The 24522-nt window shown below is 52.6% G+C and overlaps 1 protein-coding gene and 1 non-coding gene across 2 annotated transcripts; both read left to right on the top strand.

The window, feature by feature from the left end:
* Positions 1-436: 436 nt before the first annotated feature.
* On the top strand, positions 437-9646 carry NOP53 (NOP53 ribosome biogenesis factor). The gene is made up of 12 exons (XM_033845756.1): positions 437-780; positions 1237-1301; positions 3122-3230; positions 3855-4054; positions 4405-4475; positions 5633-5728; positions 7029-7133; positions 7207-7410; positions 8164-8339; positions 8575-8641; positions 9403-9479; positions 9586-9646. Exons 1-12 carry the CDS (start codon positions 452-454, stop codon positions 9644-9646), a joined length of 1560 nt encoding a protein of 519 aa, XP_033701647.1. The 5' UTR covers positions 437-451.
* Positions 8688-8798, top strand: LOC117309295 (small nucleolar RNA SNORD23). The gene has a single exon (XR_004523583.1). It is a non-coding gene; the product is annotated as a small nucleolar RNA SNORD23 (small nucleolar RNA).
* Positions 9647-24522: the final 14876 nt, after the last annotated feature.

A 24522-nucleotide genomic window follows, 5' to 3' on the forward strand; every position in this document is an offset into this window, starting at 1 on the left:
GGCACAACTGTGTAGCTTACCCAAGATTAATGATTCTGAGCCTGTGCTTCTAGGGTTCTAATAATGTATGTTTCTAACATTTCTCGCACGTAAATGTTCTGTGCTCCCAACCTCGACATTCCGAAAACTCTGATTTCCAAGATTCTAGGGTTGGAACATTGACAGGTCAAACGTTCTGAGATTGGAAAGTCTTGTGTGCCGAATCTGCCACTGACGGGTATAACTTTTCTTTTTTAAGAAAACTAGATTTTTTAAAAATTCAACAAATTAAAAATGATACTCCGATTTTAAAAGATTTCCTAGGCGGCCAGGAAAGGTATTTCGCCTAGGGCTAGAGCCCCAAACCTACAACCTGGGGCGGACCGGAATCTGCAGAAGAGGGAGGAGCCATTTATCCTTTACCAAGATACTAGCCTCCCCGCCCCTTTGCGGCTCCAGCCACCCTACCAAGATGGCGGACGCCGGAAGTAGGTCACGGGAAGGGGCGGGATTTCGGCGCGCGCATGCCCCAAACCGGATTTCCGGGCGCCGGAGAAGAAGTTCTTCCTTTAACAAGATGGCGGTGGGAAGGGGTGGTGGTGGTGGCGGGCAGTGCTCGAAAAGCGAGGCCAATTCCGGCTTCCTGGGGCTGCGGCCCACTTCGGTGGACCCGGCGCTGAGGCGGCGGCGGCGAGGCCCAAGAAATAAGAAGCGGGGCTGGCGGCGGCTCGCTCAGGAGCCGCTGGGATTGGAGGTCGATCAGTTCCTGGAGGACGTGCGGCTGCAGGAGCGCACGAGCGGGTGAGTGGGGCGGGACTGCGGACAGGTGGGCCAAGTTCTCTGTGGCGGGGTGCGAGGCCGAGCTGCCTGGGGGGACTTCCGGGGGCCTGGGAGCCCCTGTCTGGCACCGCTGGGGAAGCCGAGGGGTTAGACTGGGAACTCCGGGTGACGGCCTGTGGGACTTGATAGGGTCACCGGGTACAAGACGCCCAGTTAAATTAGAATCTAGGTAAACCACAAACACTTTTCTGATATCAGTACGTACCACGCACCCAGCCTAGTTGAGTGCGTTTTACGTAGTAAATTCTGCAAACCGGAGGGAGGAGCTCTGGCCTGGAGGGGTCCCAGGCGGGAAGCTTGTACTTGAATGAGCATAACAGGAAAGCTGAGCCCGGAGAGGTTAAACCTGTTCCTTTCTTAGCTTCGTGCTCCTCTCCCCAACATGTATGGCTGACATTCTGAATTTCTATCTTCCAGTGGCTTGATATCTGAGGCCCCCGATGAAAAACTCTTCTTCGTGGACACTGGCTCCAAGAATGAAGGTGAGAAAGGGTTTTTGTGGCGGGTGTATGGCGATGATTAGTCCTTAGTGAGGCTCTCTCAGCCTCTAAGAGGACCTGTGTTAATGACGTGGCTTGGGTGGAAAACGCCTGCAAAAAAAAGGTATTTACTGTATAAACAAGAGGACCTGGAATGAACAGAAAGCAAGTTAGGAACTAACCTAAAGAACTCATTTTTTCTTCTGAGGTTTCAGAGAGGTCTCAATGCCCAGGGAATCCAGTCGGGGTCTGCCTTGTTGAGTAGATAATCATAAATCAGGAGGTCTCCGTTAATTTGCAGAAAACCAAGTCAGGGACTTGCTGTAAGGAATCGTACCTGTTTTTCCTTTAATGAGAACAAAAGGATCAACTTGAATAAGAGATCCTTCTTGACCCGCTTGCTTTAATTTGCCAAAATGCAGGGTCGGGACCTTCTAAAACAAGTGGAGGAGAAGCAAGTTAGGGTTTGCTTCAGTGAGTAATAAGGTTCACTGTCAATACCTGGAGAAACAGATGAAGGATAAGCGACTTGCTTTAAGGAGCGTCTAGAAAAGCTGAGGAGTCCGTTTGAACGGGAAAGCCGATAGCTTTAATGAGCAAAACGTCAGGCTGCTGTAGCAGCAGGATGGCCTTGATGAGCACGTATGAGGTCAGTCAAGGGGTCTGGTCTAAGGGAAGTGAAAGGACCTCTTGGGGGAGAGCAGTCTTTGAGTGAGCAGGTAAGGAAGGGGTATTAAAGAGGTCGACTTTCACAGGAGTGAGGAGATCTGCTCTGTGAACAGAAGAGTAAAGGCAGGGAGCTGCCCTGGTGAACAGGCGAGGAAGTAGTTACAGATTCTGCTTTAGATTTTTAAAAAAAAAAAAAAAAGCAGAAGGATAACAGCGATTGCGCGCTTTCACGGGTGATCACTGTGCTGTGGAGTCGAAATACAATGGACCCTTGAACGATGCAGGGGTCAGGGGTGCTGACGTTCCATGGGGTCGAAAATCTACGTGTAATTTGTAGTCGGCCCTCTGTACCTTGGTTCCACATCTGTGGATTCAACTAACTGCAGATCGTGTGTTCCTGTAGTATTTGCTGTTGAAACAAACCTTGGTATAAGTGGACTCTCGCAGTTCAAACCCATGTTGTTCAGTGGTCAGCTGCAATTATTGGGTTGGCCAAAAAGTTTGTTTGGGTTTTTCCGTAAGATGTTACGGCAAACCCCGAACGACGTTTTTGGTCAACCCAGTGCCTCTCCGCCCGATCCTGTGAGGCAGGCATTAAACCTCGTTTTGGCAGCACGGGGGAGGAAAGTCACTTTCATGAGGTCCTTTAGCAAATGGAAGGATGCGGATTCCATCCTAGTATGCGTTGTTCTAGAGTCCTTTTTACTGTTAGGCTTTAGAAGTAAAAGCAGAAAATTCTGTTGCGCTGAGAATCGGCTGTCTTGGGTCCTGAGTCCAGCTCCCTGGGCCTCATGTCGCCTGACCACCTGCTTTCTTCCTAGTTAGCGTTAGTGGTTCTGTGGCCTCTTCCCTGTTGCCTCTGGAAGCCCCTTGTCTGCAGGGCTGTGGGTCTGACTCCTCTGTGTCCCCAGCACAGGGCTGCCTCCAGCTGGCCCAGGAAATGGGTGTGGTGTGGGGAGTCACAGCTTGGGCACCCTGGGCCCTGCCCTTGCGGGGGCCTCTTTCCTCAGGTGGGAGCCTGGGGTCAGCCTGGGCCCTCCACGTCTGTACTGGGATGCAGGTCTCCAGAGGAGCCGGAATGAGGGGAGTGGGAAGTTGGTCTTGGGTAGTGAGGAGGCCTGAGGCCTTAATTCTTTCCTTTCTTCCACCCCCAGAGCCGAACAAGAAGAGGACCAAAGGTCAGAAGAGATCGCTGCTTCTCAAGAAACCCCTTCGGATCGACCTCATCCTAGAGAACACGTCCAAGGTCCCCGCACCCAAAGAGTGAGTGTCCCACCAGCCCCAGACCCTCCTTCCCCTTTGGTTCTGGCCTCACACCCTTCTGTGCAGGCCCTATTCACTTCCTGACCCTAAAGGAATTCTGGGGAGGGAGGGTGATAGGTGAAGGGCACTGGAGGGGAGGATGGGGTCGGATTTGCGCTTTGGAGAGCGGATTGGAGGCAGTGAGGCTGGGGCCAGGGTGCTGTGGCGGGGCAGGCGAGGATGGGCCTGGACGTGGCCGAGGGCTCTGGGGATGGAAGGGAGGGCTGGGTGGGCAGCCACGGCCAGGGGATGGGTCAGGCAGGGCTTAGTGACTGACCCCTGAAGTGGGGGTGGGGCGTGGATGGCTGATGGGGCGGACAGTGGAGCGATGCTGAGGTTGGTTGTGAAATGGTGTGTGAGGTCCCTGGGAGACATCCAGGGCAAGGGCCCCAGGGGCTGTTGTGTTGTTAGGTCTGGGGCTCAGGAGAGAGACCTGGGCTGGGGGCAGACATGGGGAGGTGGTCTCTGAAGCTGCTGGATCGAGTGAGGAGGCCCCCTGTGGAGGGAGGAGGTGCTGGGATGCCTGGCGGGGGCAGGGGGAGCTCGCCTCACCCGCTGCGCCTGTGCCGCTTCTCCCCGGCCCAGCATCCGCGCCCACCAGGTCCCCAACGCCAGGAAGCTCAAGCGGAAGGAGCAGCTATGGGAGAGGCTGGCAGAGCAGGGCGAGTTGCCCCGGGAGGTGCGCAGGGCTCAGGCCCGGCTCCTCCACCCTCCTGTGGCCAAAGCCAAGCCGGGGCCACAGGACACGGTTGAGCGGCCCTTCTACGACCTTTGGGTCAAAGACAGTGAGTGTCGCAGCTGCGGTGCGCCGTGTCTAAGGGGGGCGCCCTACGGGGGTTGCTTTGAGGGTCTTCGGCAGAGTCAGGAGTCTTGAAGTGGCACCGTTTTCCTGCTCGCGCTCCCCTTTTGCAAGCGGGCCGGCTCCTGCCCCTCCGCCTGGGGTCTCCTCTGCTTTCTGGACCCTGTCCACATGCTCTTTTGCCTGGCGTTCGAAGCCCTGTGGGGTCTGAGAGTCAGTCCTTCCCGGGCCATCTTGCAGTCAGTGCTTCGGTGCCGTCTTAAGGGAGGAGGGCTGGGAGGGAGCCCCTCGGGGCCCCGATGTTCCCCCAGCAGCTGCCCCTCGCTGCCTCCGCAGACCCTCTGGACCGGCCCTTGGAGCGCCAGGACCCTTTTTTCCTGGAGCAGACCAAGAAGAAAGGTGTGAAGGTGAGAATTCGTCAGAAGGGCGTCCTGGGGGATAGGGGTCAGAGCACGGGGCTGGGGAGCGTTCAGGCCGTAGAGCCTCAGCGTCAGAGCCCGACCGTCCTGTGACCGGGAGCCCACTTGCTGGAGCCAGGCAGGCAGTGCCGCCTCCAGGGCACAGAGCAGAGTGGTGGCAGGTCGGTGGGACGTGCTTCAGGGAGATGAGGGGAACCTTCACTGGAAAGTAAGATGGTACTAAGGGGCAGGAGACCTGGTGTCGTGAGCGAGCCTGCAGAGATGGGGGGCGGAGCCTCCAGTGAGGGCGCGGCTGTAGGGTGCGGAGACCCGCTGGTCGGGGGTGGGAGAAGGCTGCGGGAGCCCACTTGGGGCTGTGGGCTTTTATCCTAAGTGCTTTTGCACACGGGAGCGGTGGGATTGTGGGATGCTCCGAGGAGGTGGGACAGGTGGGGCCGGGCACCCCAGCGCGGGGGTGAAGGGGGTGACCCAAGGCAAGTCCTCGGGCAGAAGCACCCAGCCTGGCGGGCAGTTGGCTGTGGGGAGGGGCAGGGGGCGTCAGGGGCAACCCCCAGGCTTCTGCTGTAGACGGGGAGCCTTTGCTGGGGTGGAGGCCAGCCGTGCAGGGACGTGGCAAGTCCAGACGGGGAGATGCTGCTCAGAGCTGAGCGTGCACTCGGGTCCCCTGGGGGTTTGTTAAAGTGCAGGTTCTGGTTAGCTGGTTTCAGGTGAGCCCGTGGCCCTGCGTTTCTCCCAAGCTCCCGGGGGCGCAGGGCTACACTCTAAGTGTCTGTCAGCCCTTGTCTGCGGTGTCCTGCACTGACAGACACAGAACCTCATGCCCTCTGCCAGGCGCAGCTGCCGATCTCAGCTATGGCCTGATGACCGTACCATACGGTTTTGCAAGTGTCACCCCTCCCCACCGCTCTGGCGACAGGAACCCTACTCAGGAAAGACAAGCGGAGTCCCTGCGTGCTCGTCCTGGGGTTGCCGCGCCTGCGGTACCAGCTGTCCATTGTTCCAGCTGCCGCAGGCACCTCCCAGCTTGAAGGCCGTGCGCCGTGCTGAGGCCTCTGCCGCCTCCCGGGCCCGGGTCCCAGCACTTGTGGGAGCTTGAGTCATGGCGCTCCCAGGCCTTAGCCTGCCTTGGTCTTGTCCTCCTCCAGCGGCCGCAGCGTCTCCACACCAAGCCCTCCAAGGCGCCTGCCGTGGAGGTGATGCCCGCGGGAGCTTCCTACAACCCGACCTTTGAGGACCACCAGGTACGCCGCCCCGCCGGGCCTCTCACTCGCTGCTTGGCCATTTGGTCAGCATGCCCTCGCAGGGCTTGTGGTCCAGTCGGGGAGACAGAACTGTTCGTGCACAGTGATGACCCAGAGTGGGCAGGGCTGGGATGGAAGGGCACGGGGGGGCATCAGACCCAGCCTTGGGAGTCAGGGAGGGCTTGTTGGAGAATGGGGCATCAGAGCTGAGACTGGGGGCAGTTTGTTATGGTAAGAGAGGAAGGAATGGGGGTGTTCCAGTCGGAGGGAACAGCACGTGCAAAGGCCCAGAGATGCGTGAGACTGTGGCACGTCTCAGGAACTCTGTGGGACGTAAATGCAAAAGGCTTTCAACTAAAAAAAAAGACTTTCAACTGTTGGCAACAAAACGTGTGACCTAGTAAGCTTTGTGCAAGGGTGAAGGTAGTTTAGCAACAGGAAAAGCTGGTGGCAAGAGTCGGTGTTTATCTCACAGAAATCTGTCGGGTACAGATGTCACGAACAGAGGGGACAAACCCCCGCCCTCGGGGAGCTCGGGTTCCTGGAGAGAAATCGAGGTCACTGAGTAGATGCAGGTGCTCCTGTGAATGCTGTTCAGCATTGTTCCCCGTGAGACAGACTCTTAGCTGACCAGGGGCAGGGGGCCGTGTCCCTCTCCCAGGGAACAGCAACTACGGGACGAACAGCGCCGCGCGAAACATTGAGAGGATGAGGTCGGCCACAGGCAGAGGAGGCTGCTCGCAGAGGCTGTCGCTCACGGGGAGATGTTGTCGCTTTCTTTTTCTCTCTTTTTTAATGTAATCGCTTTATCAGGATATAATTTCCATGCATGTGATTCACCCACCTACAGGACTCAATTCAGTGGTGTTTAGTATATGCAGAGTTGTGTGGCCATCACTACAGTCAAATTTAGAACATTTTCATCACCCCAGAAAGAAAGCGAATGTCCATCAGCCGTCACCCCCCAGTTCCGCATTTCCCCTGGTCTCGGGCAGCCACCACTTCTTCCTGTCTGTGCGCGTGCCTGTTCAGGGCACTGCCTAGAAGTGGAACCCTGCGGCGTGTAGAGACCAGACTGTCCTTTAAGAGGACAGGCAGAGCAGATGTGAGATTAGGGATGAGAAGCCCCCTTTGGCCGGTGCAGGGAGGCCAGGGAGAGGAGGGGGCGCCTGGGCCATCGAGGGGAGTGGGCTGAGCCCTGGGGTGGAGGTGCAGGTGGGAGGTAAGAGGGCCGGGTCTGTAACTCCCAGGAGAGGCCTCCAGGGCCTGGGTCCTCACCTGCATCCGTGCCCCCTCCCAGACCCTGCTCCGGGCGGCTCATGAGGTGGAGCTGCTGCGGCAGAAGGCAGCAGAGAAGCTGGAGCGGCAGCTGGCCCCGCCGGCCTCGGAGCAGGCCGCCACCCAGGTGAGCCCAGGCCCACTCGCCCACCCTTCCCGCCCGCTCCCTGCCTTGCGCCTGACCTGCCCCCTCTCCCCAGGAGTCTGCCTTCCAGGAGATGTGCCAGGGGCTGCTGGAGGAGTCGGATGGGGAAGGGGAGCCCGGCGAGGGCCAGGACGAGGGTCCCGAGGTTGGAGGAGACCAGGCCACGGGAGCAGAGGCCTCGCCCACAGCCGTCCGCCCGGCCTCCGTGGAGAAGAAGACGGAGCAGCAGCGGCGGCGGGAGAAGGCTGCCCGGATGCTGGTGAGCACCCTGGGCTCCAGTCTGCTCTGCCCAGTCCCACAGCCTGGTTTCTCCTGCCTGCAGCCTGCTTTTTTTGGGCTGTTTGGGATCCTTGAAGCTCCTTTGTCAGCTGAGACCTAGTTCCTGGCATCTTCCAGATGCCTCTCTGGGCTCAGAGGATGCAGTGGGGAACACGCCAGGTCAGGCCCTGCTGCCCTGGTGATGATGTTCGGGGGTGGGGGCTGGGGAGGCTTTATGAACCACAGACAGAGAGAAACGGATAAGGAAGGTCAGTTCACGAAACAAGCACTGGGCTTCCCTGGTGGCGCAGTGGTTAAGAATCCGCCTGCCAGCGCAGGGGACACGGGTTCGAGCCCTGGTCCGGGAAGATCCCACATACCACAGAGCAGCTAAGCCCGTGCACCACAACTACTGAGCCTGTGCTCTAGAGCCCGTGAGCCACAACTACTGAGCCCGCGTGCCACAACTAATGAAGCCCGCGTGCCTTGAGCCCGTACTCTGCAACAAGAGAAGCCATCACAACGAGAAGCCCACACACTGCAGTGAAGAGTAGCCCCCGCTTGCGGCAACTAGAGAAAGCCCGGGCACGGCAGTGAAGACCCAGTGCAGCCAAAAACAAATAAATAAAATTTTTAAGAAAGGAAAGCAAGCGCTGTGGAGAAACAGCTGCTGTGACCTGGGAGCAGGTGGAGGAAAGGCCCCCCGGGGCGAGGTGGTGCTCGACCTGGCCCCTGACCTTGCCCGTCCCTGCAGAGGGTGCAGCAGGCTGCGGTGCGGGCCGCCCGGCTTCGGCACCAGCAGGTCTTCAGGCTGCGCGGGATCAAGGCGCAGGTAGCGCAGCGGCTGGCGGAGCTGGCTCGACAGCGGGAGCGGCGGCAGGCACAGCGGCTGGCAGAGGCGGACAGACCCCGCCGGCTGGGGCGGCTCAAGTGAGGCCTGGGCTGGGGCCTCCCTGGGAGTCTGGGAGGAGTCCAAATCCCCTATCTGGCGCCTTCCTATCTTTGCTCAGCCTGGGCCTCTCCTGGGAGACCATCTCTTTCCCCCAGAGTTCCGTGTTCTCAACCCCACTGCCCGGCCTCTTGTTCCCAAGAGGGGTCTTTGGCCCTGTGTCCTGGGCCAGGCTCACCTCACCCCCCCCCCCACCGGACGCCCCGTATTCCCCAGGTATCAGGACCCCGACATTGACGTGCAGCTCAGCTCGGAGCTGTCTGACTCACTCAGGACCCTGAAGGTATTTGTCTGGCTGGGGGGCTGGGGGGCTGCAGGGGAGACACCCGTGCCTGGTGATGATACCCATCCTTGCTCCCCGTGTCCCCCGGGGACTATGGGCGACATCATGGCTGCCCCCAGGCTGGGCTGGTTGGGCTGATGCCTGGGGGCTGAGGGCACGGGGTCCCCGTGGGTGAGGGGCCGAGTGATGGATAGTTGCAGCCTGGGGCCCTCAGAAGACCGTTCCTCCTGGCCAGGTCCCATTGTAGCCCCTGGTCTGCGGGCCCCACTCTCAGCGTCTGCAGTCCCAGAGGGGTCTTTCTAAAGCCCAGAATAGACCCTGTTCCTCCCCCACTCGGAGCCTGCTGTGGCTCCCCAGTGCCCCCGGGAGGAAGCCCAGCTCACACAGCCACAGACCCTGTGTGCTCTGACGCGCCTTGGGGCTCCAGCCAGCTGTACTTGTAGTGGGCCAACTGTGCACCCTTCTTCTGACCCCACCTCTGCCCCTGCGCTCCCCTGCCGGCCACACCCATTCCCCCTTCTCCAGCCTCCTTCGTGTTGCTTCCTCCAAGCCCAGCTCAGGGCCGGCCCATGGGTCAGTACCTATCACCCCATGAGTCAGGGCCAGGCTGAGCCCCTGGTGTACGTGAGGCCAGACTCGGGGCTTTGACTAATGGGGGGACTGCGGGGCGGACTCCCCCCTCCACTGGACCCTGTGGAGCAGTCAGGGCCCTGGGGTTTCTGCCTAGCACCAGCTGAGGCCTCCCTGTCCGTGTCTCGCAGCCTGAGGGCAACATCCTCCGTGACCGGTTCAAGAGCTTCCAGAGAAGAAACATGATCGAGCCTCGGGAGCGAGCCAAGTGAGAGCCGGGGCCGGCCATGTGGGGCGGGCATCGGGAACCTTCCCCCGCCGGATGGGTGCCAGATGGGCTTAGGTCGCCGACTGCTCTCCTCTCCCTCCCCCAGGTTCAAGCGCAAGTACAAAGTGAAGCTGGTGGAGAAGCGGGCGTTCCGCGAGATCCAGTGAGTGGCGCTCCCCTGCTCCCCAGTGGCCTCCAGCGGCCCCGGGGCCCCTCCCAGACCCGGTTGCTGTAGCCAGTGATGGAGCGATGCTCCCTCGGCCAGGCCTGGGACAGGGTCAGCCTGCCAGAGCCACCTGACCCCAGAGTCAGACCAGGGAGGGTCCCCGAGGGGAAATGGAAGGGCCCAAACCGGAAGAAGGGGTGTCACGTGGAGGAGGATGTGGCCCCCCCATCCACCCTCAGCCTCCCCTCTGTCCCCAGGTTGTAGCTGCCACGAGATGTTGGAGCCCCCGCCCTTCAATAAAGCACCTTCTGACCAACACCTCAGGCCTCGCGTGTGACTTGTCTCCCTCCTGAGGGCAGCTCTGCCTGTTCCCCTCTAGCACACAGGGATGTGGGTACCAGGACCTTCGTCTCCACCAAAGGCTGGTGGGAAGCCAGGGCGTGGCAGAGGGCTTGTCCGGCAGAGGCAGGGGCAGCCGTCCCGGGAGCGAGCAGCGTCTTACAGAAGTAGGCGGAGGGGACGGGCCAGCTGCTGTTGGGTGTGGGAGAGGGGAGGGCTGCACTTGGGTTTCTGGTGGGGGGAGGTGGCCCATTGCACTGCAGTGAGGGGGGAGGCGGACCTTGACCGCAGGCACCTTGACTACAGGCATGTCACATTGTTTAGAGTAGTAGCTGACGTTCGCTGCCCGCCTATCCTTTCTATTCAAGCCCTGACAGCCAGTTTAGGAGGGCTGGAGTTACCCATCCCCGCCCCGCCCCCTTTTTCTTATGCCGCACCATGTGGCATCTGTTACCTGACCGGGGATTGAACCTGCGCCCCCTGCAGTGGAAGCGCAGAGTCTTAACCACTGGGCCACCAGGGAAGCCCCCCGTCCCTATCCCCTTTTTAAAGGTGAGGAAACTGAAGTCCATGAAAGGAGGTTGATCCTCCCCCCCCACCCCCACTATAAAGGACTTTTAAAAACCCTTATTCTGCAAGTAATAAAGGACTGGTCTCACTGTAAGTCATTGATACGGTTCATACACATACCAAAGAAACGTGAACCTCACCCTTGACCTTTGCCCTCCTTTTTTTCCCCACCCCCCCCTTTCTATAGAAGGGGAAACTGAGGCTCCTGAAGAAGTAATTCCCTCAGTGTTACAGGAGGAAGGAGAGACCCAGGGCAGAGAGAAGGGAGAGAGGTGTTTGGGTTTTTGATTTGTTTTCTAATATAAATTTATTTATTTTTGGCTGCGTTGGGTCTTCGTTGCCGCGTGTGGGCTTTCTCTAGTTGCGTTGAGCAGGGGCTGCTCTTTGTTGCGGAGCACGAGCTCTGGGCGCGCGAGCTTTAGTAGTTGTGGCTCGCGGGCTCTAGAGCGCAGGCTCAGTAGTTGTGGCGCATGGGCTTAGTAGCTCTGTGGCATGTGGGATCTTCCTGGACCAGGGCTCGAACCCGTGTCCCCCGCATTGGCAGGTGGATTCTTAACCACTGTGCCACCAGGGAAGCCCTGCCCTCCATTCTAATCCTCTGCAGAGGTAGCCGGCTCTGCAGTTTGCTCTGAAGGGTTCTGTCATGTTCCACGTGTGAGTCTGTTAAATTACATACGTATACATTGGAAAATAGAAGTGTTTTAATTTTTCTGTGTCTGGGATAGGATCATACCATATGTGGTTCTGTAACTTGCCATTTAGTGCATGTTGAGGAATTTATGTCTGTGTAGGGTGCATCCTCATTCTTTTTCACAGCTGCAGAGAATTCCACGGTACGACCGTGCTGTGATTCCACTCACCCAGGCCCATATTGCTCCTGGTGAAGCTGGAGGGGATACCTGTGTACCTGTGCCATTTCACATGTGTCTGTAGGACAGGTACCTGCAAGTGAATCTCTGGGCTACAGGGAAAGTGTATCTAAAATGTCATTTGGATCCAGCCAAAATGCTCCCTGCTTACAGGAGCCCCCCCACCCCTTGTTTGCTCATAGCTTTACTACGGTATGGTCTCACTATTTTTATTTTATCGTGCATGGTTACCAGTAAGGTTGAGCACCTTTTCATATGATCACTGGTGGTTTTTTCCATGCTGGTTCAAATCTTTGGACCATTTTCCTCCTGGGCTGTTTTCTTGTTTGTTTATAGTAGCTCTTTATTTATTATGGATCCGAAGACTGTCATACATGTCACAGACATTTCTTCCAGGCTCTTCCTTTGACTTTGTGCATGGTATCTTGACAGGAGTGTCCACTGCTTTTAGTTTTCTGTTAGTCTTCGTCTATTTTTTATCATGGCCTTTAGGCAGGTTGCTCCAGGACAAGATGTTTATAAAAATAGAGCAGGCAATTTATAAAACAAATGGCTGAAGGGAGAGACTAACGTCAGAGCCTCCTCCTTCCCCCCACATCACAATTTAAGGAACTGTTCCTGCTGTTCCTCCCCCTCTCCCATCTTAAAAAGGACTGTTGTACAGACAAGAACACTGCAGTGTGCGTGTGTGTATAGGGGAGGGGGCAGAGGATGGTAAGTTGTGGTGCAAATGGAAGCCATTTAGTGTCTGCTAAAGCCTTAAGCCCCAGCCTTTGACCCAGTAACTTCATCCTGGGAAGAGAGTCTGAAGGAAGCTGCTGGAAAAAGGAAACTCTTAATGTCCAGAGATGGCCAGCAGAGCATCTGTCAAATGCTGGGATACCCGGGGGATGGAGTGATCCCAGCTACCCGAGGGCAGATTCTGCCAGCCGGGGCATTAGGCAGTGTCCTCAGGAAGTTCTCACTGTTTAATGTCCTGGGGAAATGCATCTGTTCCCCTGTGTGCAAAAAACACGGGGTAGCAGCAAAGACAGGTTTGTGGGTTTCCCTGCATGTCAATTATATTTCACTTCTGATTTTTACATTAAAAGAAAAAACTTAAAAATGCTGAACTCTAGGTAAAGATTTGCAAGCTGCAGTGGTGCCCTGATGTCGGCAACTTCTTTTTGAAATGCATAAAATAAAGGGGATGAACGGACAAACAAGTTCAGGGAAATGTTAACGGTAGAATCTGGGTGCTGGTGCATGTGGGTGCTCCCAGGAAAACTCACTTGCCTTTACTGTTTGAAAATCTTGCTAATATTGGGAAAAAGCACATTGGGATTTAGCGTGATGCTGATGGAGGCTTAAGGTTCAAAGTCAATTAATTAACTTGCACTGGTCCCTTCCAAGGTCCTACACCTCCTTTCGAACTTGTAACTTACAATTTTTCCTGTAGCGGGTCCCCCAAATTGTAAAAGCTTCAGACACCACAAAACCTGAATCTTCCCAATTGTGGTATTAAAAAAAGTGAATTACCCACCAGTTGAGTGGTGCCTGAATAAATGATAGTGCATCTATACTGCAGAGGGAGCTAGAGTTGGTTATTTAAAGGATGGAGGCCATCTGTAGGCAGCAGCCTTAAATTGTGGTTAGGAGCATGGACTTGGGAGCTAGAGTCTTGATTTCAAATCCCAGCTCCGTTACATACTAGCTGTGTGACCTCGTGAAGGTTACTTCACCTCTCTGTGCCCCAGAGTCCCCATCAGCAAAATGGACATAATGATAGTGCCTACTTCATTGGGTTATTCCAGGGGTGGATTCTGCACACAGAAGTGCTCAGGACAGGGTCCTGGCACAGAGTAAGCCCTAGAGGAGTGTATTATAACGTTAGGGAAAAACAAAAATGGGGGAAAAAAAAGTGTGGAAACTTGCAATCTGTGCCAAAGACTCCTGACACATGCTCCCTTGACCCACTGATTGCACTCTTGGGAACATGCCTGAAGGAAGTGGCCGGAAACTTGGGGAAAAGCATAATGCAGAGGCAGGTCGGTCGGAGTGCTGTGTAGAATGGAAGGAAGCGTGGTAATGGCCGTGGGCTGGGCCTGGCCACTCGGGGGAGGGAGGCCTCTGCGGCCACTAACCCAGGGGTCGGAAGCACGTGTAGTAACTGGAATGTGTTTATGTTCTGCTCTTTTGTGGCATAAAGCAAACAGGATCTGCCCCATCCATGCTGGGGTTCGTTGTACTAACCCTGTGCCCAGGGTCTCTCAGGTGGGGGATTCCAGGGGATGCGTTTTCCATCTTCAGCCTTTTTCCAGCTTTTCCAAACTTTTTTAAAAATAGGAATTCAAAATGTGGACATAGATGCCTTGATGTGCTGTGTGGAAGATTAGAAACAGAAACAGTCCAAATATAGACGATGGGAAATGGGTTTTTATAAGTGAGATGTCTACACAATGGGGTATTTCATCACCATTTAAGGAAAAAAACAGCTTTGGGGAGAATATTTGGGGGGGGGATGGGGAGGAATTTTTAATGATCGGCGAAAATACTTATGGTCTGTCTCAGAGGACTGTTAAATGGGGAAAGGATTATGACTCTAACTGGTTTAAAAATGTAAATAAACATAGGCAGAGAAAGGCATTTCGGAAGATGTACACCAGGGTTACCAGGGACTACGCTCGGATGGTGAATGATGCTAGATTTGTATCTTCCTCCTTAAATCTGCTTTTATGTATCTTCTCCACTTCACTGGGGCAAACCCTGGGTGGGCTTTGCCAACCTCCGCCCACCCTCCTTACAGCAGGGGCTGGAGGCAGCAACTGCATTTCCCAGACGCCCTTGCAGCTGGATTCTAGGTGTAGAACAGGCCCCAGCGGTTAGAGTCCCTCCAGAGACATGGACGGCAGAAGTGACCCCAGGGTCACAGCCAGTACTGGGCGTTCTTAATGCCCAGAGGTTCTCTGGAAGCAGGTGGGTTCTGTGCAGCCATCCTGGGCATTATCCCTAGAGCCCAGCCTAGGGCCCAGCCTAGAGCCTGCTGCCCCAGACTCCCTTGGTTTTGTAAGCACCTGATTCCCTGTATTAAATCCCTTCCTGTTTAAAACACCTGGAGTGGTTTCTAGTTAGGCTCTGATCCCTGCCCAAGATGCATTGTTTTTACGCTCAGGAAAGTAATTTTTTAAATTCTAAGAGCTTTCCGAGGTCTGCAAGAAACTAAACCATTTCTGTGACGTTTTTGCTGTGTTCATTTGCCATCCAAAGAGATGTTGGCCCAGAGAGGACAAGGGGCTTACCCAAGACCACACAGTTGCTAAGAGTCAGGGGCCAGGCAGAACTTTGTCCATTCCACTTGGAGAGCCCAGCCTTCCATGAATGAGGCAGGAGCACAGATAGATAGATGGCTGAGGACACCTCCAACCCTTTGTGCTCACCTGCCCCACAAGTTCATGGCGGGGGAGGGGGGAATTGACCTATGGTCTAAAATCCTCCTGTGACCCAAACTCTAGGGTGACACATTAAGTCCCCCCGGCCAAAAACCTGGCAACATCATGGATTCCTCCCTTTCCTTTAATGATAATGTCATTTAAACAATTAATGCTTGTTCCATAATTAGAAGGCTGTCTCTGTCCCACGTCCTTGTTCTGGTCCCAGTGTGACAGGCGTTCTTGTGCTCCCCCCACCTCTTTTTTTATTTACCATTGAGGAATCTGAAGTACAGACAAGGGAAGTGACTTGTCCAGATTTGAGATTCTACCCAGGTCATGTCCATTCTCCCTTTGAAAGAGCTCTTGCATTTGTCCCCACCCCCACTTACCCACCCAGGTACTAACTCCAAAATACCGAGTCCTCTCCTAGTAATTGACATTTGAGCAGAGACTGGAATAAAACAAGGGAGGCAGCCATGAAGATATGACAGGAAAAATTGTTTCCAGGTGGAGAGAACAGCCAGTGCAAAGGCCCTGGGGTTGGGAGCCTCAGGAAGGGCAAAGAGACCTGGGCGCCTGCACCCAAGTGAACCAAAGAGAGAATGTGGGATGTGAGGCCCGTGATGCAACCTGAGACGGCATCATGCAGTGCCATTCAGACCATGTGAGGAGAGAGAGTCCCTCTGGCCGTGGTTGGGGAACAGACTGTTGGGGGCAAGAGATGAAGCGAGAAAGCAGCTGCAGTAGTCCAGGTGGGAGATGACGGTGCTGGACTAGGGTGGAATCAGTGGAGGGGAGAAGCAGTCAGATTCTGGATCCATTTTGAAGGTGGAACGCCCAGATTGGCTGAGAGGTTGCACGTGGACGTGAGAGGGTGGAGAGAGACCAAAGATGACACCGAGGATATTCTGGGTGGAACATTTGGATGGAGCGGGATGCTCGATGAGGAGATGGGACATAGATGGTTTGGGGAACACAGGTTCCCGGAAGCAGAGCACTAACCCGTTCCTGGCTGGTGAGGAGAGGCAGAGGGAGACAGAGAATGAGTGAGAACTGAACGGATGGAGGGGGAATAGTAAAAAGCTGGTTAACTGAGATGGGGACAACTTAAGTAAAAGGGGGCTTGGGGCAGAGAAATTCGTATTGAATTTTGACCAGATCAAGCCCGAGTTGCCTATCAGGCTTGTAAAAGGCAAAGTGGCGGAAGTGGCCAGACCCAAGGAGTTCAGAGGCCCTGTCGGGGAGAGACTGGGGCGGTCAGCAAGTGGGTATTGGTGGCATTTGAGGCAGTGGGAGCTAAGTAAACAAAAGCAGGAGGAGAGGAGAGAGGGGGATGGGAGAGGGAGGGAAGGAGGCGTGGAAGCGGGCGGGGATCAGCAAAAGGGACCCAGCAAAAGCGGCCAGGAGGTGGGAGGGAATCTGGACTGCAGAGGAACCACTCCCACGAGCTGGACGTGCCCCAGCAGGGAGGAGGGTTGGCCAGGAGGTCGGGTTCCGGATGGATTGCTGAGAACTGTCCTGGGGATCCAGGGCGGGGACGCCCCTGGTGACCATACCTGGAGCGGTCTCATGGCACCGCCCGTGGTCCTGCGTGAACATTAACGTCCCCCTCTCCCAGAGTGTCGGGTGCGGACTGTCAGATGCAGGATCTCGGAAGTTCTAGACCCTAGCGAGTTGAGATGCTGGAGAGACGGTGGCCGCCAGGGGAGCGCCGAAAGCCCACACCCGGAACCAGCTGGCCTGGAGGTTCCCAGGTGACCCTAACTCCCCCTCCCCCTTACTCAAGACCCCTCAAAGGACCACATTGCAGCAGGCGGGATAAAAGCTAGACCCCACCCCCCAGGCGAGGGGCAACGCTTTCTGAATGGGTGGAGCAGATCGGAGGCGGGGGGTCGGCAGGGGTCCTCGACATGGTGAGGTGATGGAAGGGTGAGGGCCAGAGGGACCATAGGAGAGACAGGGATCCTGCCATGAAGGGCGTGTGTAGATCCCGGTGGGGGCGAGGGCAGGAGGGGCAGAGACAGTTACTCAAAGGTTCTTGTCACTTTGCTGTAGGCAAGGCGTGTCAGGCCTCACCTCTGACTACTCCCCTGTCCCACCTGCCCTGTACCTTCCCCCATTTGCCAGGCAGAGACCTTACCCAGAACCCCTAGGGGCTGGCAGGCGTCATTTCAGCCCATCCATCCATCACTGGATCCATCTATCCATCTATCAATCCATCCATTTCCATCCACTTATCTGTCCATTGGTCCATCCGTTTATCCATGCAACCAAACATAAAGAATGCATGCTGAACGGAGCCCGCGTTTCCGCAGAGTTGGAACTCCCGGCTCGGGGTCTCTTCCTTCCGCCGTCACGGAACTGCCCCGGAGCCCGAGGGGAGGGCGGCCTCACTGAGGCTGCCGGCTCTGGAGGGGCCCCGGCGGCTGAAGCCGCGACAGTCGTGTGGACGGTGGGCCGGTTGTTTCAACAAGTAACTTAAAAACAAAATGGAAAAACAAGGAGGTTTGTGCCTGAGATCATGTTGATGTGAAACCAGGGATGGCCACCTTGTGCCAGCCGTGTGGATAAAAGGCTCTAGGTGCTGCAGCCCGGAGTCAGTGCTGAGCCTCTGAGGTGGGAGAGCCAACTTCAGGACACTGGTCCACAAGAGACCTCCCAGCTCCACGTAATATCAAACGGCGAATATCTCCCAGAGATCTCCATCTCAACACCAACACCCAGCTTCACTCAACGACCAGCAAGCTACAGTGCTGGACACCCTATGCCAAACAACTAGCAAGACAGGAACACAACCCCACCCATTAGCAGAGAGGCTGCCTAACATCATAATAAGGCCACAGGCACCCCAAAACACACCACCAGACGTGGACCTGCCCACTAGAGAGACAAGATCCAGCCTCATCCACCAGAACACAGGCACCAGTCCCCTCCACCAGGAAGCCTACACAACCCACTAAACCAACCTCAGCCACTGGGGGCAGACACCATAAACAACGGGAACTAAGAACCTGCAGCCTGCGAAAGGGGACCCCAAACACAGTAAGATAAGCAAAATGAGAAGACAGAAAAACACACAGCAGATGAAGGAGCAAGATAAAAACCCATCAGACCTAACAAATGAAGAGGAAATAGGCAGTCTACCTGAAAAAGAATTCAGAATAATGATAGTAAAGATGATCCAAAATCTTGGAAATAGAATAGACAAAATGCAAGAAACATTTAACAAGGACCTAGAAGAACTAAAGAGGAAACAAGCAATGATGAACAACTTAATAAATGAAATTAAAAATACTCTAGAAGGGATCAATAGCAGAATAACTGAGGCAGAAGAACGGATAAGTGACCTGGAAGATAAAATAGTGGAAATAACTACTGCAGAGCAGAATAAAGAAAAAAGAATGAAAAGAGCTGAGGACAGTCTCAGAGACCTCTGGGACAACATTAAACGCACCAACATTCGAATTATAGGGGTTCCAGAAGAAGAAGAGAAAAAGAAAGGGACTGAGAAAATATTTGAAGAGATTATAGTTGAAAACTTCCCTAATATGGGAAAGGAAATAGTTAATCAAGTCCAGGAAGCACAGAGAGTCCCATACAGTATAAATCCAAGGAGAAACACGCCAAGACACATATTAATCAAACTGTCAAAAATTAAATACAAAGAAAACATATTAAAAGCAACAAGGGAAAAACGACAAATAACACACAAGGGAATCCCCGTAAGGTTAACAGCTGATCTTTCAGCAGAAACTCTGCAAGCCAGAAGGGACTGGCAGGACATATTTAAAGTGATGAAGGAGAAAAACCTACAACCAAGATTACTCTACCCAGCAAGGATCTCATTCAGATTTGATGGAGAAATTAAAACTTTACAGACAAGCAAAAGCTGAGAGAGTTCAGCACCACCAAACCAGCTTTACAACAAATGCTAAAGGACTTTCTCTAGGCAAGAAACACAAGAGAAGGAAAAGACCTACAATAACAAACCCAAAACAATTAAGAAAATGGGAATAGGAACATACATATTGATAATTACCTTAAATGTAAATGGATTAAATGCTCCCACCAAAAGACACAGACTGGCTGAATGGATACAAAAACAAGACCCATATATATGCTGTCTACAAAAGACCCACTTCAGACCTAGAGACACATACAGACTGAAAGTGAGGAGATGGAAAAAGATTCCATGCAAATGGAAACCAAAAGAAAGCTGGAGTAGCAATTCTCATATCAGACAAAATAGACTTTAAAATAAAGACTATTAGAAGAGACAAAGAAGGACACTACATAATGATCAAGGGATCGATCCAAGAAGAAGATATAACAATTGTAAATATTTATGCACCCAACACAGGAGCACCTCAATACATAAGGCAAATACTAACAGCCATAAAAGGGGAAATCGACAGTAACACATTCATAGTAGGGGACTTTAACACCCCACTTTCACCAATGGACAGATCATCCAAAATGAAAATAAATAAGGAAACACAAGCTTCAAATGATACATTAAACAAGATGGACTTAATTGATATTTATAGGACATTCCATCCAAAAACAGCAGAATACACATTTTTCTCAAGTGCTCATGGAACATTCTCCAGGATAGATCATATCTTGGGTCACAAATCAAGCCTTGGTAAATTTAAGAAAATTGAGATTGTATCAAGTATCTTTTCCGACCACAATGCTATGAGACTAGATATCAATTACAGGAAAAGATCTGTAAAAAATACAAACACATGGAGGCTAAACAATACACTACTTAATAACGAAGTGATCACTGAAAAAAATCAAAGAGGAAATCAAAAAATACCTAGAAACAAATGACAATGGAGACACGACGACCCAAAAACTATGGGATACAGCAAAAGCATTTCTAAGAGGGAAGTTTATAGCAATACAATCCTACCTTAACAAACAGGAAACATCTCGAATAAACAACCTAACCATGCACCCAAAGCAATTAGAGAAAGAAGAACAAAAAACCCCCAAAGTTAGCAGAAGGAAAGAAATCGTAAAGATCAGATCAGAAATAAATGAAAGAGAAATGAAGGAAACGATAGCAAAGATCAATAAAACTAAAAGCTGGTTCTTTGAGAAGATAAACAAAATTGATAAACCATTAGCCAGACTCACCAAGAAAAAAAGGGGAAAAAAAAAAGAAAAAAAGGGAGAAGACTCAAATCAATAGAATTAGAAATGAAAAAGGAGAAGTAACAACTGACACTGCAGAAATACAAAAGATCATGAGAGATTACTACAAACAACTCTATGCCAATAAAATGGGCAACCTGGAAGAAATGGACAAATTCTTAGAAAAGCACAACCTGCCAAGACTGAATCTGGAAGAAATAGAAAATATGAACAGACCAATCACAAGCACTGAAATTGAAACTGTGATTAAAAATCTTGCAACAAACAAAAGCCCAGGACCAGATGGCTTCACAGGAGAATTCTATCAAACATTTAGAGAAGAGCTAACACCTATCCTTCTCAAACTCTTCCAAAATATAGCAGAGGGAGGAACTCCGCGGCATGTGGGATCCAGGGAAGCCCTGAGCTGTAACTTTAATATTTGTGCACTATACTGTGTTAAAAAGGTAATTTAAAAAAAAGAGGATGGGGCTTCCCTGGTGGCGCAGTGGTTGAGACTCCGCCTGCCGATGCAGGGGACGCGGGTTCGTGCCCCAGTCCAGGAAGATCCCACATGCCGCGGAGCGGCTGCGCCCGTGAGCCATGGCCGCTGGGCCTGCGCGTCCGGAGCCTGTGCTCCGCAACGGGAGAGGCCACAGCAGTGAGAGGCCCGCGTACCGCAAAAAAAAAAAAAAAAAGAGGATGGTCAGGGAAGGCCTCGCCTAGGAGGTGACATTTGAATAAACACTCCTGTCACCAGCACCACTGAAAATTCCGAGGCTTCTGCAGGTACCGTATTCCTCAGTGTAGCCCGCACCAAAATACTTGCCCTAATTCCTTTGGGTACCATATTCACCAGAATATGTCACATGAGATCCCTGCCTCCTACCGTTTGCACCTGTGTCGGTGGCTCAGTATGCCCCATGTGAATGAAAGAGGCCTGATGGAAACTCGGTGGGACTTTGGACAAATCTGCCTCCAGTGGAAGAAGAGCCTATAAGCCCTACTTTACAACATTTAAAATTGGAAATATGCCCTTTCCCTTTAAGGATGTAAATTGGCTTCTGATCAGCCAAGGTCCAGTCTGCAAGGAAGTGAACCCCCTGCCCCCACTCTCCCCCCTTCAACTTGCCTGAATTCTAAGCGCCTGGTACTCGCCTAGAAAGAGATAAGAATTATCACAGGGAGAGGAAGATAAGAATTCTCCTGGTGTTAACAAATGACCTAGTTTGCATTCCTGTTTCACAGACATTTAAAAAAAAATAAATTTATTTATTATTTTAGGCTGTGTTGGGTCTTTGTTGCTGCGCGCGGGCTTTCTCTAGTTGCAGTGAGAGGGGGCTACTCTTCGTTGCGGTGCACGGGCTTCTCATTGCGGTGGCTTCTCTTGTTGCAGAGCACGGGCTCTAGAGCACACGGGCTTCAGTAGATGCGGCGCGTCTCAGTAGTTGTGGCTTGTGGGCTCTAGAGAGGCAGGCTCAGTAGTTGTGGCGCACGGGCTTAGTTGCCGCGCGTCATGTGGGATCTTCCCAGACCACGGCTCGAACCCGTGTCCCCTTCATTGGCAGGCAGATTCTTACATTCTTTATACCATTCAATTGTATCCATTAATATAAGAGACTCTCTAATAAGCTTACTAAATATTTTCTTAAAGATACGTTTATCTGACAAGTATTTACTAAGTGCTTGCCGCGTGCCACTCACCACTTTAGAGGCTGGACACATACCAGGAGGGAAGAAAAAACAGAAAAACACGGAGTGCACATTCTAGGTGGAGGAGATGGCTAACAGCTTAAAAAAAAACCAAACAACAAAAAACTAAAGTAAGATATATAGAATGTCAAGGGCGTAAGCGCCATGAGAAAAGCGGGGTACAGAGGGTTGGAGGAGGTGTTGCAATTTTAAAGAGGGTGTCAGGGAAGAAATGACATTTGAGCAAAGATCTGAAGGAATTGAGGAAAGAGCCCTGTGACTGTCTGAAGGAAAAGTGTTCTAGGCTGTGGGAACAGTAAATGCAAAATCTCTGAGGTGGGGACTTCCCTGGTGGGCCAGTTGTTAAGAATCTGCCTTCCAATGTTGGGGAACTAAGACCCCACATGCCGTGGGGCAACTAAGCCTGCGTGCGGCAACTACTGAGCCTGCGCGCTCTGGATCCCATGCACCACAACTACAGAGAAGCTTACGCGCTGCAACAAAGATCCTGCGTGCCGCCACTAAGACCCAACGCAGCTAAATAAATAAAAAGATAAAACAAACAAACAAACAAAACCCAAAATCTCTAAGGTGGATACATGCTAAAATACAGACGAACCTCGAAAAAGTTATGCTAAGTCAGACACAGAAGACGATGTAGGGACTTCCCTGGAGGTCCAGTGGTTAAGACTTCGCCTTCCAGTGAAAGGGTGAAGGTTCATTCCCTGGTCAAGGAGCTAAGATCCCACATGCCTCGCGGCCACAAGAAAAAAAAAAAAAAAAAAAAAAAAAACACAACATAAAGCAGAAACAATATTGTAACAAATTCAATAAAGACTTTAAAAATGGTCCACATCAAAAAAAAAAATCACGTATTGTATGATTCCATTTACACGAAATGTCCGGAACAGGCAAATCCATAGAGACAGAAGGTAAATTAGTGGTTTCCAGTGGCTGGGGGGAGGGGGGGAGTGGGGAGTGACTGCTTAATGGATACAGGCCTCCTTTTGGGGTGATGAAAATGTCTTGGAACTAGATAGAGGTGCCGGTTGCACAACACTATGACTGTACCAAATGCTTGTAATGTTAAGTGTTAGATTAGGTGTATTTTACCACAATTAAAACACACACAACTCCCGTCTCCCATCGCCACCATTTCCTATAAGAAATGATCACAAGACCATTTTTTAAAAATACAGGATGTACTCCGTGAATGTACCAAATGCCACTGAATCGTACATTCTAAGATGGTTAATTTTATGTGATGTGAATTTAACCTCAATTTTTAAAAAAGGAAAAAACTCCACAAAACCCCAAAAACCACTGAAGAGGCGTGTCAGTTTTGTTCCGGGAAGAGCAAGGAGGCCAGAGTAGTTGGAACGTAGTGAGGAGGGCATAAGATCAGAGAGGTAAAGAGGGGGTCAGAACATCTGGGCCTGTGGTCCACGGTGACTTTGGGTGATGAAGCCGGGAGTGAGCAGACGCTGGTGGGGACCGGCGCCCCCTGGCGGCCGCATAGGGAACAGACTGTGAGGGAAAGTAGGGCAGGGCAGGAGCTCCCTGAGTCCTTCCCGGAGGTGGTAGGGTCTCCAACAGCGCCCGCAGGTGGAGGTGCAGAGGGGTGGGTACATCCGGGATACACTGTGAAAGTAAATCCACCATCACTGACTGATCTACAAAGAAAGAAGCCAATGGACTCCAAGGGTTTTTTTGCCTGGTCTGGAGTTGCCATTTCGAGATGGGGAAGACCGGAGAAGGAGGGGCCCAGAGGTGGGGTGGGCGAATCAGGACCTCAGGTTGCTGGTGTCCGTTAGACGCCCAATTGTCGGTGGCAAGTAGGCAGTTGGATGTAAAAACCTGGCCATTCAGGAGTGGAAGTAAGCATTTGGAATTTGCATTAATTATATCCCAAATCCGTGAAAAATGCCCATTCTCTCCGTACCTAGTGCAGTAGAGTAGAAATTTCATAAAGCGATTCCTGGCAGCCCCCTCAAGCCCACACACAATGGGACAGCGAACAGCGTGGCGTGGTTTGTGTTTTAGACTTTTTCTTTTGCGTACCCTCCGTCCTCTGGGTCTGACCAGGGTTACCAGTTGTGTCAGGGTCCCCAAACCAGCCCCGTGTTCAGGGATTTGCTAGAAGGTATTAGAGGAGTCCGTATAGAGTTGATGGATTGATTTCTTTTGGCCGTGCCATGCGGTTTGCAGGATCTCAGTTCCCCGACAGGGATTGAACCCGGGCCACAGCAGAGAAAGCCGGGAATCCTAACTGCTAGGCCACCAGGGAACTCCCTAGAGTTGATTTATTATAGTGACATAGTAGGACACGCAGCGGATCATAATGGGAGAGTCTGGAGAAATCCGCGTGCAAGATTCCTTATGTTCACTCCCTCCCATGAGGGCTCACCCTGAGCACGTTTCCCCAGCAATGAAAATGCGGCAATGTGTATGCAACGTTTCTGCACAGAGAAGCCCATTAGAGGGACTTCCCTGGTGGCACAGTGGATAGGACTCTGCGCTCCCAATGTAGGGGGCCCAGGTTCTATCCCTGGTAGGGGAACTAGATCCCACATGCATGCCGCAACTAAGAGTTCGCATGCCACAACTAAGGAGCCCATGTGCCGCAACTAAGACTCGGTGCAACTAAATAAATATTTTTTAAAAAGTTATTAGTTTAAAAAAAAAAAAGAAGTCCATTAGAGACTCAGGACCCAAGCGTTTTGGGGAGGCTATTCACGTAGGTACCCTCTACCCAGCATGTACCCAAATTCCAGACTTCCAGAAAGCAAGCAGACATCAGCAGCATAAACCATATTGTTTCGTACAGTCCAGGCAGACTGAGCACTCTTATCTTT

The sequence above is a fragment of the Tursiops truncatus genome, chromosome 19 (assembly GCF_011762595.2).
Source record: "Tursiops truncatus isolate mTurTru1 chromosome 19, mTurTru1.mat.Y, whole genome shotgun sequence".
Taxonomy (NCBI): domain Eukaryota; kingdom Metazoa; phylum Chordata; class Mammalia; order Artiodactyla; family Delphinidae; genus Tursiops; species Tursiops truncatus.